Here is a 14952-nt window from a genome sequence, read left to right on the forward strand (position 1 = left end):
TTTCTAGTATATTGCTGCAAGTTAGAGAAATTTCTCTTATTCTTTACATTGGTAAGATCTAATCTGTGACATAAGAAGAGATGGAAGAACAAAAATGGCTATACACTCAAAGATGTATATTAGTACTGTGTTATGTACATTTGATTATAAGAAAACCCTCCTATGCTTTAAATGCATCATCTTTCAGCTCACCGGTTTGGAGCTTCTCTGCCTCCACTTCATCATTTATGTCCTGCATTTCGATTCGAACAAAGCTTGAATACGATAACACGCCCTTTGTTATTTATAATCGGATGGCTAGAGAGTTTACCTCATGTATAGGTGCCGGGAATAAATTTATGCTGCTGGGATTGAAAGTAAAGGAGCTACGTTGAAATATGTGGAAAACGATCAATATTGGAATTGAGTACAACACCAAGAAAATACGAATTTTAAAGTGCTTGAATGGTAAAGAAAAGGTCAAAACATAAAACTTGAATGGAAATTAGGATACCTGCGGAACAATATCAACTGCCACACATATGGAATGAAGAACTCTTCGGGGTGGATCTCTTGTTCATAGATAAACCGTAGTTGCGTAAATATCTTTGAAGAACAAATATAGCGGGTTAAGATAATAAGGAATCGTGCAACACAAGAATTATTTTGGTTACTTAATTAAACATTTTTCTTTATACCTTCATTCCTTCACCTCTCCAAGATCGACAGTTGTTGATTATGACTTCAAGAACTTTCTCTACCGACCATTCCTCGTCTATCTTCTGATTATCCATGTGGCTATTGAAGAAACTAAGAACCTGATAACCGAAGTAATGCAGAGGACATTTCTTATGCATGAGATAGGTAACACTAATTATGAAGTCCAAAACTGGAATATTCTTTGGATGAATACGTACAGTAAAGATGTTTTCCAGAAGCTCACTAAAACGGGGATGATTCCGGAATGGTAGAAGAACCTCCTGCCTATGCATAATTGCATAAACAACCTGCATGTCACCGCCAAAAATATGTGATATGGAGATGAGATTAAAAATATCAGATGAATACTATACACATGAGAATTAAAGTGCACTTTTCTAATACCTCTGGATTTCTAGGTAATGCATAAGTTAGAATTGCATTTAGTATCTCCAGCACAAGTCTCAGGAAGTCCGTATATATATGCAGTTCCATTATCTGCAGCATTCCTAGTATAGGTCAATATTATACATAACTCTATTGCCATCACTTATAAGTCAGATGAAAAAGGATAAAAGGACTTACCGGATCCTCCAGAAAGTTGTCTCCTCTGGCAACGGCATCTGCTGTGTTCATCTTATCATTGTTAAGCTCTGCTAGTTTATTGTACCTACGATGGAGACATTTAAAACGGGAGGCGGAAGAAAAATTGAAGAGCTCCCTATTCTAGCACTGAGGAGCCAAGGACAAAACAACACAGATGTGACTCACTTCCGTGAAAGCATGTCAAAAAGGCTGACCAACTGCTGTGATGCATATGCGCTCAAATGGTTAGCATATGATGCCATATTTGACAAAATTGCCAGGCAATTTGTGTGGAGATAGATATCCTGTTGCATCTGAAATGTCAGAAACCTATATAACCACATAACTTCTCAAAATTAACTCTTCCAATGATTACAAGTTATCGTCTATGCTTGCTTTGTGTTATGGACATTAAAGATTTTAAATTCTTATAAAAGGAAAACAAAAGTTTTGAACTCAACAAGAACATTTAGAAGATATTTTGAGGACAGCCTTCAGATGATAATGATTAATGAATCATCAAGTCTAACAATATGGCATTTGGAAGGATAAACTCTACATTGTCAAAACAAAAGAGAAAAATAAACTGAAAGCATAGCATCAAGTCTCACCCTCAGTTTAGAGAGGTTATATTTCACTGTCCTGACCAAAATTATGATCATCAGGGAACCTAGAGAAGTTTGATGAATGCGACGTTCTTGATACCATGGAACACTAGGAAGCATCTGTAAGAATAACACTAATCAGTAAGACCTTACATAAATAAACTTAAATGGTTGAAACTAAATTCTCTTTACCAGTTTGTGAATGCTGGCATTAAAAGAGGAATCTTGGCTGAGTATAAGAAGTACTATCAGCACCATATATATATGATTGGGTGTTCTTCTTGGAGCATCATATAAAGTTTCCAACATGGGAATCAACTGTAGCATATACAGAAAGTTGTCATACCACGATTCACCGGAAAAACAACCGTGCATCAGCACAAAAATGTAAGATCAACCAACACAAACTTTTCCCTAATTAATCATGAAGTAGTTGCAGAAACTCTCTGGACTATGATTCTCATTATTCTCAGATGTTACAAGATAGCCATGGAAAGAACATGTAGCCGTACAATAAACACTTTCCACAGAGAACAATTTGATATTAATACAATAAAATCAACTATTTTACAATAAACGTACTTAGTCATGACAGTTAGCCACCAGTCATTATTTCAAACTATCATCACATATCCATGTTTTATGTTTTATATGAAACATCAAGAGATAATATCTTCAGAAATCAATTCATACCAGTGTATCCAAATCTGTTCGCACCAAAATATACTCCAAAAAGTATGAATTTCCTTGCATTAGAGAATAAAGCAACAGGAGAGATGCTTCATCAGACAAGCACCTGAGAATAGAGTGAAAATAAAGTAAAATTGCACTCAATAAAACACTTAAACTGAATATATTATTCACATACAAGATCTCAGAGGTGCATTGCAATGTGTTGGCACAGAGAGAGGCCTTGAGCCCATATAGTACTAGCCTAGATTATAGATTGCTCAAGTCTCAATTGAAAAATAGTAGCACCCACTAGATCTGAAAGATGAAACTAAATAAGAACAGCTATATCAGTGCGGCATTTATGCAGAATGCAAAAACTGAGGGCATAAACCAGGTTGAAAATTATCAACTGTAAATATTTCTAATAGAAGCCACTAAAAACAAATTTTCTGAAAACAAAGAACGTTATATATTCACACAATAGCATTTCAGAAGATATTTACTGATAACAAAAGTAGAATAAGCAAAATCCCATTAGCATTTTAACATTTGCTATAATTTATAATGTCGATTTATATGTCAAGTACAAGGCTCTGGAAACACTCACATGCCAAGAGTGTCATACAGAGAGGCAAAAGGTAGCCTCACTGTAAGATCACCAGGTGCATTCCTCTCATCTTCAGTGTGGCTAACTGCAGGTGAACAGCTCAAAAACTTCAGCACTTTATATATTATAATATCATTTGATTGAGAGAATCTGGAAAAGCCCAGGATCATACATTCAATATCTTGCACATTCTCTACTGCTTTGCAGAAAGGGTTTTCGGAAAAATATGTTTCTTCCTCCAGGTGACACTCTTCCTTACAGAGGGAATCTGAATTGCAGTTGTCATCTTTATCCTTCAGAGAAAGATCAGACATGCATTTACGGTAATTAACAAGAACAAGTATGACATTTAGACTCCTTTCTGCCAATGAACTTCTTGAAGCTTCATAGTTTGAGCTGACTAAGTAATTAAGGGGCAGCAGCATCAAGTTTGCTGCAAACACAAAAATATTTCAGTCATGACATTGACAACCAAATTATAATTATTGGGTTCCAAGAGTTTTCATAATAAACCAACATGCAACGGTAACAGAAAACAAAAACATCAAATCACAGATAAACTTAATAATCGATAAAGAAAATGTTTGCACCACACTATACCAGCTGCAGAGCCAACTCTCCTCAGCACACCAAGCTGATTTGCTTCAGAAAACACAGAATACAATAAACTGCTTAATGGAACCCTGGGCTGAATGGTGTAATTTAGTAATAACTTGTTCACGACCAAATCAACCAAGGAACTTTCCTGCAGAAACAACAGGCGGTTAAAAATAGAAAATTATTAGATAATGATGATGGAAGCATGTGCCACTTGAATCCACCTGAGTCATTGCTGCATCAGCAAAAGGGTGTTTCTCATTCAGTCCTGGTGATGGCCCAGAGAGAAGTTGAGTCGACATGGCAATCAGCAAGAAGTTAAGCAGCTCATAATGTAGAAGGTATGTTCCAGGTCTTATTCAGAAAATTTGATAAAGTAAGAAAACTAATAGAAGGCACTGCATCAACAGACATATAACATCAGCACCATACCTAACATCAACTTTGGCAATGAAGGTGAGCACACTGTACATGACACGGTCTGCAACGTTTTCACCTGAGTGGATAATGGTATAATAGTAAAACAAGTGACACTGAATATTTTTTCAGGAAATCAACTGTAACTGGAAGGTGGAAATTTTGGAGAGTGTGTTCATGAATTTAACATATAGACATTCACCAGAATAACTAATGAAAAGCAAAATTAAACCAAATAAGAGTTAATCTATGTTGTATTTGTTATGAAAAAGAGCATATATATGCGTAATGCAGTATAAATTACTCCCTCCGTCCACGAAAATTTGTCCCATTTTTCCATTTCCGTCCGTCCACCAAAATTTGTCCCATTTCACTTTTACCATTTTTGGTAGTGGACCCCATATTCCACTAACTCATTCTTACTCACATTTTATTATAAAACTAATATATAAAAGTAGGACCCACAATCCACTAACTTTTTCAACTCACTTTCCATTACATTTCTTAAAACCCGTGCCCGGTCAAACCGGGACGAATTTTCATGGACGGAGGGAGTATTAATTTCTCCAGGGGAGACAAATCAGAAAATGAAACAAACCTTATGTACTATATAGATCCTAAATGAAATTGACTATTGCATAAGAAAATGAACCTTTTGAAAAATTACTAGGAATCGGCTCAGTTTCATCCAGCAATAGGTATAGTTCTTCAAAGTTGTCACTCGTTGCACTCTCAATGAGATACTTAAGAAAAATGGATGATAAAAGTAGTGCATTAAGAGACTTAGAGAAAGCTGGAGATTCCGCAGCAGAGGCATCATCAACACACTCTTGCAAGCACCACGATAGGTGTATCAAAATCTTCGTCAGGTGCCTTGTGTCACAATTGTTCCTTGCTGCAAGCAAAAATCACAAAGCAGGCTTTGCTCTTAGTTCAAATGACTCAGCAGCTCGGATGCGGAATTCATGAGTACTACTTACTACCAACTACCAGCTATTATAAAAAAAGAGGGGGAAAAGTGATCAGTTAATTAGTACAGGAGAAAATGTGAACTACTATCTTATATTGCAAAATCAAATTCCAGATGACGTTAGATTTCAATTGCGCGATATGGAAGAGAACACACATGAAAATGAATTTAAAAAACGTAACACAACTAACGACCGGTCGATCACGCCGAAAAAAAAAACAGAAAAAAAAATCAAATACTGCTATAAAACATTTGCAGCTACGAACAATGCGTAAATCACAGCAGACGATTAGACGAAGAGAAAATGCACAGACCGAAGAGATGGCAAGCTTCGAGGACGCGATCGGGGGCCCAGCGAAGGTCGAGTTGCAGGTGGAGAAGCTTCTGCCAGTAATCAGAGGCGAGAGGGAACGATTTCTCGCCAACGAAGGCCGCAATTAAGTACTCAGCCGACTCCACTGCGCTGCCCAGCCGCGGTGTCGATGGCGCTCCGCCCATTCCAAAACCTACAATACAGCTACACACGTAAACGTGATACGAATTCGAAAATGTGTTCGGATCCGAACAAGCGTAACGACGACGAAGGTTTTGACGAGGTAAACGGGTTTAGCGAGAGGAAAATTGGATTATTTATTACGGTTGAATTTTGGAAGCCATGGATATGGATGGCATGTCGAGTCAAGTGACGGTGGAAGAAACAATGGCACACTGCTCGTTTATTTTTATTGACCGAATTGCCCCTTGCGCCTGCATAACTTTCCATTTGTATCTATGCAAGTTATGCACACTTATTTAATTCAGTCGATTACTTGATATTTTTAATTATATTTTTTTAAATAATTTCGCTCTTTCAACTCAAAACAATTAATTTGATATACCAGCTAATTGCAATCTTAAAGGGAATATAAATGTAATTAAATAAACCGGAGTTGTAACATCACTACATTAGTTCAATTTAGTTAACAGTGGATGAAAATAAGGGCATTTACAACGTGCGTCTTCTCCTCTGGTTAGGACCTTACCACGTCATCATTCTCTTTCATTTTTATCACGACCAACAACTCCTACAATGTATTTTCTCTCCCGCTCCTCTTCCGTTTAGAACATCTAACTTACATTCAAAATACATAAAATTAATGGTGTACAAATTATTCAAAATACAATTATTTGCCATGCTTTTTGTTTACTTAAAGCTGCGAAATAAACTACTGCTATAAAGAACAAATATGTTGGCTTCTTCTTAAATCCGGCCGACTAAATTGCCTTTAATTGTATATTATGGGACGGTACCATTAATTTTCAGGGTTAATTTAAATAGATAAGCAATTCTATGTTTAGTTTGAAAGATAGCAATTTTGTGATATCGACTTTGATATTCAATATTTTAGCTAATTTTGTTTGATATATTATCTCATCGAAAAGATAGGAATTGAGAATTTTTTAAAATAATAAGTTGGACGGTCTAAACGAATTCGTATTCCTAGTAATATGAATAATTCATTCATTGGTACTGGATACTAATGTACTCACTATATTACCTACGGGTAGTGATAAAATGCAAATTTATATATTGTACAAACTCAAAACTCCTTAACACAGCTTCAACACAGTTTCAATACAATATCAACACAGAGTAAAGTTTTAAGATTTTAATATAAACACAGTATCAATACTATCAACACAACATCAATCATTGACTACCGCTGAAATTATGTTGACATTTTCCTTTTGATAATTTTTTTTATTTGTTGACATTTTTCAATGATCCAGATCATATTTTTGAGTTTGTAAAATATTTAGAGTTTTCATTTGATCACATTCCACCTAGACGGTATATTTTAATTTCAGATTTTCTAAATTTCCAATAATAGAAAGATGACCGAAAGAGAACATTGGGGCGGGCTTATTAAACCAACTATCTGGGCCTGTTTAACCGTCTGTCCCTAACCAAATATTTGGGCCCATTAAATTAAATAAAATAGACAGCACATATATAGAGTTTGGCTTTGTAGTTTTGTTGTGTCATTTTCCATCACTTACCTAACATTTTACATAAGTATTATGATGTTTTCACATAAGAAAATAAATTAGTTGTATGATCTCCTTATTTATTTAATTGAGATCGAGATATAAGTCACTTAATAACGTTTTTATTTCTTAATTAAGTCCATATGTACTCTTACTCCTTTTGACCGATATTTTCGTAGACCACTAACTGCTCTTTCTTAATTTCCTTTTTATTATGATCAAACATTATGCACAAACATGGCGAAGAAGAATTTTGATGAAGGAATTGTATCAAGTGTGAGAATTAATTAATTATGGGCTAAAATAAATCAAATTAATTTACAAAGTGAGATTTATGATGTGTCGGATGAGGCATAAGTATATAGCATGTGGCCATATGGTGTCATCTCTTGTGACCATATTTAATTCCAAAACCATTTCCAAGAATTTAATTTTATTTGTATTGCATATGTACGTGTACAGCATACAGTCATCCATATTCAACCTTATTCAAATCTATAAAATGAGTATAATAGCAATGAAATTCGTATTAAAATTAACTTAGTTAACATTCTGAGCAATTTCCCAACTGCTAATTTTGGCATAGTGAGGAGACACGATTTCAACAAGCCAACAAACATCAGCAACAACTAGCAACATTCCAAAGCAAGATATTCTCACATGATCAGTATCATTTCATGCTCCTAAAATAGCTCAGACAAAACACAAAACATTTAAGAATCAATTGAGGTAAAATCAGGCAATAAAAACCAATTTCAGTCCTTAAACATTGATTGTTCAAGAATGTTGCAATTAATTAGAGGGTTCCTAACATAGCTACCTAATTAAGCAAATTTCAATCTCCTGATTTCATTATGATCTCCACCCTTGCTTCTTATATCATATTCTATCTTAGGCTTTAGAATCCAAGAATCATAGTTGCCTAGCCAAAACATCCACACCCTCATCACCCAACACTCCTCCATCACTCATCAAACCCTCCCAAAACCCTTGATCATCATCAATGCCACAATCGATCCACTCCCGAGGCGCCACGTGCCCCCCAACACTCACCGATGAATCGCTAGGCATGCTCACTCCCACCCCCAAACCATCAAAATCTTGAGCTTCAACCTTAACACCAAAAGAGCCTAACCCCTCAAGTTCTCCAACATCACCAAAACTAATGTATTTACCATCAATATCATCACCTTGAAACAAAAATTCTTGATTATCAATCTTCTTCCTCCTCTTCTTTTCAATGGCCTCCTCAATCTCCCTCCTCATCTCCTTGTGCTGCACCATCTGCTGCAGGAAATCCGGGCTGCGAATCGCCCTAGCCAAGAAACTGAGTGCTTGCTTCTGCTTCTGCTCAGTCCCTTTGAGCCTTTGCTCCATTGCTTGAAGATATGCCTTTGTATTCTGCTGCTGCTGCCTCAGCTTCACCAGTTCCTCCATTAAAACTTGCTTGTCCCTCCTCAGACGATCCATCTCCGCGTCCAGACCAAACCTCCCCAACTCAACACATGGCTCTAAGTTACTACAAGATAGATAATTTGATGATGGTGTTCTCCTCCTCCTTATATTCTTCAACAAATGCCTTTTCCCCCTTAAAAACCCTTCATTAGCAAACTCCCACTTGTCTGGATCCACTTTCCTAAATCCCTGCACAGTCCACATTCCTACCCCTCATTTATACATCTATTCATATAGAAATCACAACTAGTTGTATAAAAATCAAATCTTGTACAAAAAAGCCTATAAAAATCAAATCTCGATACAATAAGGTCACCACATATGATATGATGTCACAAAAAATGTACATTAACATATACAGTATATATTTACATATGAGAGTATATGCAGAAACTCAATAGCTGGATTTGATTCATTGAACTGATAAAAAGGGCTATAGTATATAAAAGAAAGTGCCAACTTGTCTTGATATATTAAAATATTATGTTGTAGATGCTTCAAGAACATGTATATGGTTTTGTAAAGGCAAACAAATCTAGGGCATTCCAAAAATTAAAGTATACATGCCACAACAATTACTAGAAACTTCAAATCAGTCAACCATAAACATTAAACACCAAGAAACTTGAAGATTTAAGAAAGAGTAGGCCTTACATATGTGTTGAGTTGTCTGACAAAGCTTGAGAAATTGTTGTGCTTGAAGAACTTGGGAAGGAGATTGGTGGCAAATATCTGAGGGTCCCACACAATGAAACTGTTGTTGCCTCTACTCCAAGAAACAATCTCATTTGTACTCTCCTCTTCAACCAAATCATATGTCTTGCACAAGAATGGTGGAGGGCCTGCCTCATGTAAACCCTCCATAGGCTGAGGATTGCCGACACTGAATTCGGATGAACTTGATCCCAAGAATTCCTCCTTCGCAGATCCTAGGTTATTCATGACCACAAGATCTTATATGGTTGGTGTAATTCAAAATAGCAAGATCAAATATGCATGAACAGTAGTATTTTTTTTATAAAAAAAATATGACAAGTTTGAGAGAAACATCAAGATTCTAGTTTCTTGTCGTTTCTAAGGGTGAAAGGGGATTCTTGAAATTGAATCAAACTGGAAAGGGAGCATTTTGGAGTGGTGATGATGATGAATTTGTTATCAAGTGGGCTGCAAATATGAAGAGGTGATTGGAGAAGTGGTGAGACCTATGAATTAAATTATGTTAAGAATAAGCATATTTTTATAGCACTTTTCAAACTTGGACAGGTGGAAAGTTTGTAGGCAAAAGTTGTGTTGAAGATATTTTGGGGGCCCTTTCTTCTTTGGGAAGGTAGAATTTTGTTTGTTTTTTTATTGGTACTATTTTGGAAGACATTATTCAACACTACTGTCTCGATTAATTACAACAACGAAAAAAAAGGAAAAAGGAGAAAATGAGAAGAATCTCGATTTCTTCTGTATAAAGCTAGCTAGTGTTGTAATTTATAATCCCTCAATGAATTGACTTGTAAAAGTTATGAAATTGCATAATTGTGATTCTAAATTTCTAACGGAGTAATTGATTTTTGAAACATTTTTTTTGGTAACATTGCTCATTTCTGGAGTGAGAAAAGAGAAATTAATTGGTACTAATGTCATATACTCCTAAAATGTGCACAGTTGGAGAAATGCGCATGTGATATTGATTATATAAATAAAAACCTAACTACCTAATAAATCTGCCATTGTATTATATTAATGCAAAGCCACCTAAATTCAAGGAGAGAAGAACACTTAGCTTAATGATGTATCAGCATTGTGAAGACTTAGGTGTTTAATTAGGAGTCCAAGAAGATATTTTCCTTAAAAGAAATCTACTAGTTTAAAAGTGTAAAAGATTCCAACAAATATCTAGAGAACTATGCAATAAAATATACAAAATTCTCTTAATAGTATGTTTGAAATGAATAGCTAGCACACAGAAACAAGGGGCTGGTGTAGTTTCGGGGGACCTTCTTACAAAAAAACAAATATTTAATGTCGGCGATTTTAAACTATTGATTTGTTAGAATAATTAAAGTTTCAAATTGACGGATAAATTTGGTTAAACTTTTTGGTTGCAAAAATGTAACTTTCTCGTAGATTGAGCCAAAAGCTAGTGGAAATTGGGCAGATAAAAAATTGATAAAATAAAGTAATGAGTATGTAAATGATAAAATAATTTCTTTCTTAGATCATTTCTTACAAGAATACGTTATTGCATAAACATATCTGGTGTTTTAATTAATTTATTAAGCTCTAATATAAAAGAAGAGTAAGAATCAAATTTAATTGAAATTATAGTATTGCCCCGAAAATTGGGTAGGAGTGTCGACAACAAACTTAAAAATTGCAGACAAAAGCAGAAAAGGCAGTGTCGGGCAGACCCAGATTAACAGTGGCTGGCCCGAGAGGATGAGTTGGCCCAAATCCACATTACTGAACGAATCAGAGGCCCATTAATGACTCGCTCAGAACATATCTGACTCGGCCCAGACCCGTTTCAGGGCCCACCCAACTTTCATTCAATTATTCAATACATTATGCATTTTCCTAAAATTTCAAAATGCTGTCATAATTTAGATATGGAGTACTAAAAATGCCATTAACAAATGTATTTCTTTATTTAGTAAGTACGACACACGTTTACTTCTTATTTCACTCATATTTAATTATAAAACTAATAGCGTGAGTCATGTTACAAGAACTTATTTATTTGTTCATATATATTTTTAAAGTTGTGTTGCCAACAAGTAAGACTTTATTGGCGGATAGATGAATTAATTTTGTACTCACTAATAAAAAGAACTTCTGATATAAGGAATACTGATATTTTATGACATCAGTGTTATTGTGCGCACATGTGCTCAACGCTGGAGCATGGCACATGACGCCTACATACTTGCACGTATGTAGTACAAGTTAGTTCATTTAATCAATGAGTGACATATGAATATCGTAAATCTAAAGATCTTAGTGCTTAGCGTTAGCTTCTTGTGTTACATATAAACATCAGATGTCATAAAATACTTCGTATATCGATAACACATTCTTGCAAATGTGAGACTTGAAAATCCAATCTCAATTTATTATTTTGTTCATTTATTTGTAGTTAGAAAGAAAACAAATATATCAAGCTCTGATTGTGATAAAAATTAAAAATTGAAAATATCAATAATAATTTTTTAATATATTAAAAATAAAATTAAATATATAAAATAATAATAGACGTGTAGTAGTACTAAACTAGCATGATACTCATTTTATTCTAAAATAAATAGTTTAAAAAATATCATAAAATTGATAATTAAACAAATCTTGAAATTGAGAGTTAAAAAATGAGTGGACCGGACCCTCTAGGCCTGGCTCCTAATTTTGTGAAATGTAGGTGATCAATCTTGCGTCGTACACTGACTTTGAGACTTGTTCATTTATTTGTAGTTAGAAAGAAAACAAATATATCAAGCTCTGATTGTGATAAAAATTAAAAATTGAAAATATCAATAATAATTTTTTAATATATTAAAAATAAAATTAAATATATAAAATAATAATAGACGTGTAGTAGTACTAAACTAGCATGATACTCATTTTATTCTAAAATAAATAGTTTAAAAAATATCATAAAATTGATAATTAAACAAATCTTGAAATTGAGAGTTAAAAAATGAGTGGACCGGACCCTCTAGGCCTGGCTCCTAATTTTGTGAAATGTAGGTGATCAATCTTGCGTCGTACACTGACTTTGAGACTGTTATCTAGTTTTCAGTAGAAATGATTTTGTTTTCTCCACCAAAGTTTGACTCTCTCGTAGTCTCTTCCGCAATAAGAGTTTTATTTCGTCATTCGTCCGTCCAATAATACTATCCTATTTTTACCTTTTCATAATGATAAGTAGGTCTCGCATTCCACTGACTCGTTTCACTCACATTTTATTACTATAAAACTACTATATACTCCCTCCGTCCACGAATAAGAGTCTCGTTTTTCCATTTTGGTCCGTCCACGAATAAGAGTCTCGTTTTTCCATTTTGGTCCGTCCACGAATAAGAGTCTCGTTTTTCCATTTTAGTCCGTCCACGAATAAGAGTCCCGGTTCATAATTACCATAAATGGTAAAGAGACCCCACATTCAACTAACTCATTCCACTCACATATCATTCAAAACTAATATATACAAGTGGGACCCCTGTTCCACTAACTTTCTTCCACCCACTTTTCTTAACATTTCTTAAAACCCACGCCATTTAAAAATGAGACTCTTAATCGTGGACGAAGGGAATATAAGTGGAACTTGCATTTCACCAACTTATTCAACTCACTTTACATATTTTAAAACTTGTGCCCAAACTACTTCTATTATGGGAAGGAGTAATTAAAAAGTTGAAAAAAGTTATTACATTCTTGTTCAATACTTAGTATACCATTTTTCCATTTCAATATATGTGATTATAGGAGTCTTCCACTTTTAACATAAGCATTACATGTCTTATATTTCATAAATTTATTTCAATTTTCATCTATACATTATTATAAAATTAATATATAAAAGCAAGATCAATATTCTATCAATTTTTTCACTTCTTATTCATTATTATTATTTCTTAAAACTTATGAGTGAAAGAAACAAGACTCCTAATCAAGAGGCCTTCCTATAAGAGTACTCTATCATAATAAAAGTCCTATTTTATCACATATGTCACATGATGAGAATTCTATTTCATTTCTTCCCTTAAATGCTACATAGGTTTCATATTCTACCAACTTATTTCACTCACATTTTATAATAAAATTAATATTCCACTAACTTATTCAGCTCATTTTTCATTATATACTACTTCCTCTATTCTATAGTAATTGAGACGTTTCTTTTCGGCACAGAGATTAGGAAAAATAGTGTTAGGTGAATTAAGTAAGAGTGAGTAAAGTAGAAAATGTAAAAAATAGAGAGATGAGAGAAATAAAGTAAGAGAGAGTAAAGTAGAGTAGGTGTGGAAAAATGTGTGACTTTTACTAGAAAATGAAATGACTTATGTAATGTATCAAAATGGTAAAATGACTTTATTACTATAAAACTAAGTGAGAAGTGAGTATTGTTTTCCTCCAAAGACAACCGTGTGCCAATCAATTTCAAACATCATTTGTACATGAATTGGGACAGCCCTACGAGCCTACACACATCAAATTCATCGATCTATCCATCCCATAAGTGGGACCCTTTTTCCCAAACTTTATTTTCTCCATGAAAAATCGATCATAACATAACAATCAACTTTATTTTGCTACATCAACACCACCAACCACCAAACTTTTCTCTCTTGTAGATGTTTTTTGAAAGACCAAAAAATAATTCATTTATATTTCTCTAATATATACTAACATAATATATAATTTGAAGTTTAGAAATTAGGGGCATCCATACCATATGTATTAATTAGGGGCATTCCATTATAAAAGTAAGGGGAAAAAACTGGACTCATATTCATCAATATTCCCTCATATAGTCAAACAAATTCTCAAAAATTTGTATACCTTGCTATATATAGATAATCGTATTCGTATATACTAAAATATTGCATCTATGATTTATATATGTATTATAGACAATCGTGTACTATGATAAAATATCTATCGATTTATATATAATTAATTAGTCAGTATAATACATAAGCAAATAGATATAATATCGCATATTCGCATTATATAACGTACTGTATATAAGATTCTGTAAAATAAATCTAATTTTGTATGATATATTAAAAATAAGATAAAAGAAATCCAAACAAAAGTAGATGCATTGAATAAAAGATGAGACAAAAATGGAGAAAAGAAAGTTCAGAAGAAACTGTAAATAAAGTGATAATAATAGAAAAGTAAATAATGTAAATATTCCAAAATATAATTCTTACGCAAAAGAGGGTAAATAGTAGTAAAAAAGATTTAAAAAAAAATAGTGAAAGAATACCTTAAAACTTTATTTCTTTGTCTAGAGATTTATAGCAATATTTATTTTATGAGGAATTGAAAATATGTAAACTTAGTTGTCCGGAAATCTTTTTGTTTCCTAATTTGCTCTCAAAATTATAAAACCAACTGCCTTAGTCTATTTGACTTGGACTCACAGACACACACGCTTTGCATCAATTCTATACATCTTTTCACACACTCAGCCTCTCCGCCGATGAACTTCCTTCCCCGCCATCACCGCCACCAATTTACACTCCTTGCCGCCGTGACGACCCTCCTCCTCCTCCTTGCATCGGCCTCAGCCTTCGTCTCCATTCCAAGTAAATACACACACACACACACCGTCTACTTTTTTT

At 34.0% G+C, this 14952-nt stretch overlaps 2 protein-coding genes across 3 annotated transcripts; both read right to left on the reverse strand.

Moving 5' to 3' along the window:
• Window positions 1-81: 81 nt before the first annotated feature.
• On the reverse strand, window positions 82-5854 carry LOC125193744 (dymeclin-like). Of its 2 annotated transcripts, XM_048091615.1 has the most exons (19): window positions 5769-5854; window positions 5446-5637; window positions 4814-5056; window positions 4177-4240; window positions 3969-4098; window positions 3748-3892; window positions 3320-3580; window positions 3148-3232; window positions 2562-2664; window positions 2061-2186; window positions 1875-1988; window positions 1450-1568; window positions 1264-1348; window positions 1084-1176; window positions 897-986; window positions 678-797; window positions 494-585; window positions 311-365; window positions 82-232 (listed from the first exon to the last, which is right to left on the reverse strand). In XM_048091615.1, the coding sequence occupies exons 2-19, from the start codon at window positions 5627-5629 to the stop codon at window positions 161-163; spliced, it is 2181 nt and encodes a 726-aa protein (XP_047947572.1). In that variant the 5' UTR covers window positions 5630-5637; window positions 5769-5854; the 3' UTR covers window positions 82-160. The 2 variants fall into 2 exon arrangements, with proteins under 2 accessions (XP_047947572.1, XP_047947573.1); XM_048091616.1 differs by lacking the exon at window positions 5769-5854 and having other exon boundaries at window positions 4945-5056; window positions 5446-5583.
• Window positions 5855-7848: 1994 nt separating this feature from the next.
• Window positions 7849-9805, reverse strand: LOC125193747 (heat stress transcription factor A-6b-like). Its single transcript, XM_048091618.1, has 2 exons — window positions 9269-9805; window positions 7849-8803 (listed from the first exon to the last, which is right to left on the reverse strand). The coding sequence occupies exons 1-2, from the start codon at window positions 9554-9556 to the stop codon at window positions 8072-8074; spliced, it is 1020 nt and encodes a 339-aa protein (XP_047947575.1). The 5' UTR covers window positions 9557-9805; the 3' UTR covers window positions 7849-8071.
• Between the last annotated feature and the right edge of the window lie 5147 nt (window positions 9806-14952).

The sequence above is a fragment of the Salvia hispanica genome, chromosome 6 (assembly GCF_023119035.1).
Source record: "Salvia hispanica cultivar TCC Black 2014 chromosome 6, UniMelb_Shisp_WGS_1.0, whole genome shotgun sequence".
NCBI lineage: Eukaryota > Viridiplantae > Streptophyta > Magnoliopsida > Lamiales > Lamiaceae > Salvia > Salvia hispanica.

Excerpts from the sequence above, each read along its gene's own strand:
- LOC125193744 (XM_048091615.1), bottom strand. The coding sequence starts at position 5,629 with ATGGGCGGAGCGCCATCGACACCGCGGCTGGGCAGCGCAGTGGAGTCG. Across the intron at positions 4,099-4,176 it reads ATTGCCAAAGTTGATGTTAG|ACCTGGAACATACCTTCTAC; the intron begins GTATGGTGCTGA and ends TTTCTGAATAAG. Across the intron at positions 586-677 it reads GGAGAGGTGAAGGAATGAAG|ATATTTACGCAACTACGGTT; the intron begins GTATAAAGAAAA and ends TGTTCTTCAAAG.
- LOC125193747 (XM_048091618.1), bottom strand. The coding sequence starts at position 9,556 with ATGAATAACCTAGGATCTGCGAAGGAGGAATTCTTGGGATCAAGTTCA. Across the intron at positions 8,804-9,268 it reads TCAGACAACTCAACACATAT|GGATTTAGGAAAGTGGATCC; the intron begins GTAAGGCCTACT and ends TGGACTGTGCAG.